The sequence below is a fragment of the Sinocyclocheilus grahami genome, unplaced genomic scaffold (genome assembly GCF_001515645.1).
Source record: "Sinocyclocheilus grahami isolate Dianchi unplaced genomic scaffold, SAMN03320097.WGS_v1.1 scaffold528.1, whole genome shotgun sequence".
In the NCBI taxonomy this organism is placed as follows: domain Eukaryota; kingdom Metazoa; phylum Chordata; class Actinopteri; order Cypriniformes; family Cyprinidae; genus Sinocyclocheilus; species Sinocyclocheilus grahami.
The window spans coordinates 372,322-374,523 of NW_015505707.1; the positions used below are offsets into that span (position 1 = coordinate 372,322).

At 40.7% G+C, this 2,202-nt stretch overlaps 1 protein-coding gene across 1 annotated transcript in view; it reads right to left on the reverse strand.

The window, feature by feature from the left end:
• LOC107555265 (sodium/potassium-transporting ATPase subunit alpha-1) overlaps positions 1 to 1,706 on the reverse strand; it is an 11,931-nt gene extending 10,225 nt beyond the window's left edge. The window contains exon 1 of the mRNA XM_016238008.1: positions 1,688 to 1,706. Within this exon, the coding sequence (XP_016093494.1) occupies positions 1,688 to 1,706 (19 nt within the window). The remainder of the gene's footprint in view (positions 1 to 1,687) is intronic.
• Positions 1,707 to 2,202: the final 496 nt, after the last annotated feature.

Consider the following 2,202-nt stretch of genomic DNA (forward strand, 5'->3'; position numbering starts at 1 on the left):
ATGTCTCGGTACATTTTTCCATTCATCCTTCCTTCAATTATATGAATTTTGCCAGTGCTACACCATGATGCAGTGCCCTTTGACCTCCAAACATGGTGTGTATTATGCCATTCAAAGAGTTCAGTTTTGGTCTCATCTGACCAGATTATATTCTCCCAGTATTTCACAGGCTCGTCTAAATGAGCTTTAAATGAGCTTCAACATGCGTTTTCTTCAGCAATAGAGCCTTGTGTGGTGAGCGTGCGTACAGGCCACAGCGGGTGAGTGCATTACTTGTTATTTTCTTTGAAACAATGCTAATTCCAGGTTTTCTGAAGCTCTCCACAAGCGATCCTTGGCTCTTGGACAACTCTTCTGATAATTTTTTTCACTGCTCTTTCAGAAATCTTGCGAGGAGCACCTGGTCGTGGCCGGTTTATGGTGAAATGATGTTCTTTCCACTTCCCAACAGTGCTCACTGGAACGTTCAGAAGAATAGAAATCCTTCTGTAACCAATGCCATCAGTATGTTTTGCAACAATAAGGTTGCGACGGTCTTGAGAAAGCTCTTTGCTTTTACCCATCATTAAATGTTTCTTGTGTGACACGTTGGTCATGAGACACCTTTTTATAGGCCATCAGTTGAGACTGAACCAACTAATATTAATTTCCACTGACGAGGGGCAGGATTGCTTTTTAATTACTGATCGATTTCAGCTGGTGTCTTGGCTTTCCATGCCTTTTTGCACCTCCCTTTCTTCATGTGTTCAATACTTTTCCCCTGTGTCATTCCACTTTATTACACAGAACTTAATTTCTGAACTTATTTGTATTGTTTTCTTTCTATGTGTGGATTACTTGGGTTGTTCCCGACATCTGACGAAAATATCATGTCAACAGCACCTTTAGAAATATATTTACTGAGAAAAATGGTGATGTGTTCAATACTTATTTTACCCGCTGTATGTATATGTTCACAGCTACTATGGATGGCTACCGTCAACTGTTTGGTTACCAACATTCTTCAATTAATAATTTTATAAATAATAATTTTCATATTTGGGTGAACTAACCTTGCACACTTAACAAATGAACAGTGATTCTGGCCAAAATATAGTTGTTGTTGTTGTTGTTGTTATCACTCATAAGAAATGAATCTAGCATCAGTGCCAAAAACAGCATCACATTACCTACTACTTGAGTTTAAAAAGAACTAATATTATAAAACAGACAGATGTGTCTTTACACAGTGATTATTTGAGCAGTGTTCAGCATCCGTTATAACACGTTTAGCCTCGTGTTGACTTGTTTGGGTCACGTGACGTCACACTCTGAACATTCATCGGCTGACATGGTTTTTGTGCAACTGGTGACAGAATTGTGATTTTTGGGGGCGCTTTTCCTTTAAAACATCTATTTCTAAGGCACCTGTAATCACATCCCCCCCAGACCGTATGTTTTTCCTCTGGGAATGGTCGTGTTATGAGGCCCTGGAGGAATCTCAGCGCGTGCTGTCCTCTCGGGAGACCGGGATCAGTCAACCGAGCCGCTCGCTCACAGAAGGGATATTATTGTGTGTGCGAGGCTCAGCATGTGAGAGAACATTGTTCCCAAACCAGAGCGATCGAGAGGAGAAGAGAGGGAGAGTAGTTTACCTAACAGAGTCACAGAGATTGGTGTCTCCAGGGTTCAGGTTTCCAGACGTCACCCCGCCCCCGTCTGCCCATTTGTCCCTGAACAGAATTTTCCACTCGTCTTTTCCTGGGAAGACACCTACATTCATCCGCTCCTCATCCTCTTATTATACGCTCGCCTGTAGCAAAAATAGACACTAATTGTGAGGGATGGTGTGCTGCATGTGTAAACACAGAAGTGGAGTGAATAACTTCTCATTAGAAAAGCCTCCAGAAGAGTCAAACAAAGCACATTGTTTTATCTGGTCGCATGAAAGATATGCTGCGTAAGGTTAAATTACATCTGGCCTCTTACTGCAAACAAACATCTTTTCAATAATTATACCTTTAAAGCAAAACAATTAAAATGTCTTGTGACTGTGTATTTTGGCCCAAAAATAAGCCCCAAAATCCTTAAACTGTAATGTATTTCTGTGATGCGCAGCTGTATTTTCAGCATCATTACTCCAGTCTTCAGTGTCACATGATCTTCAGAAATCAGTATAATATGCTGATTTGCTGCTCAAGAAACATTTCTGATTATGTTGAA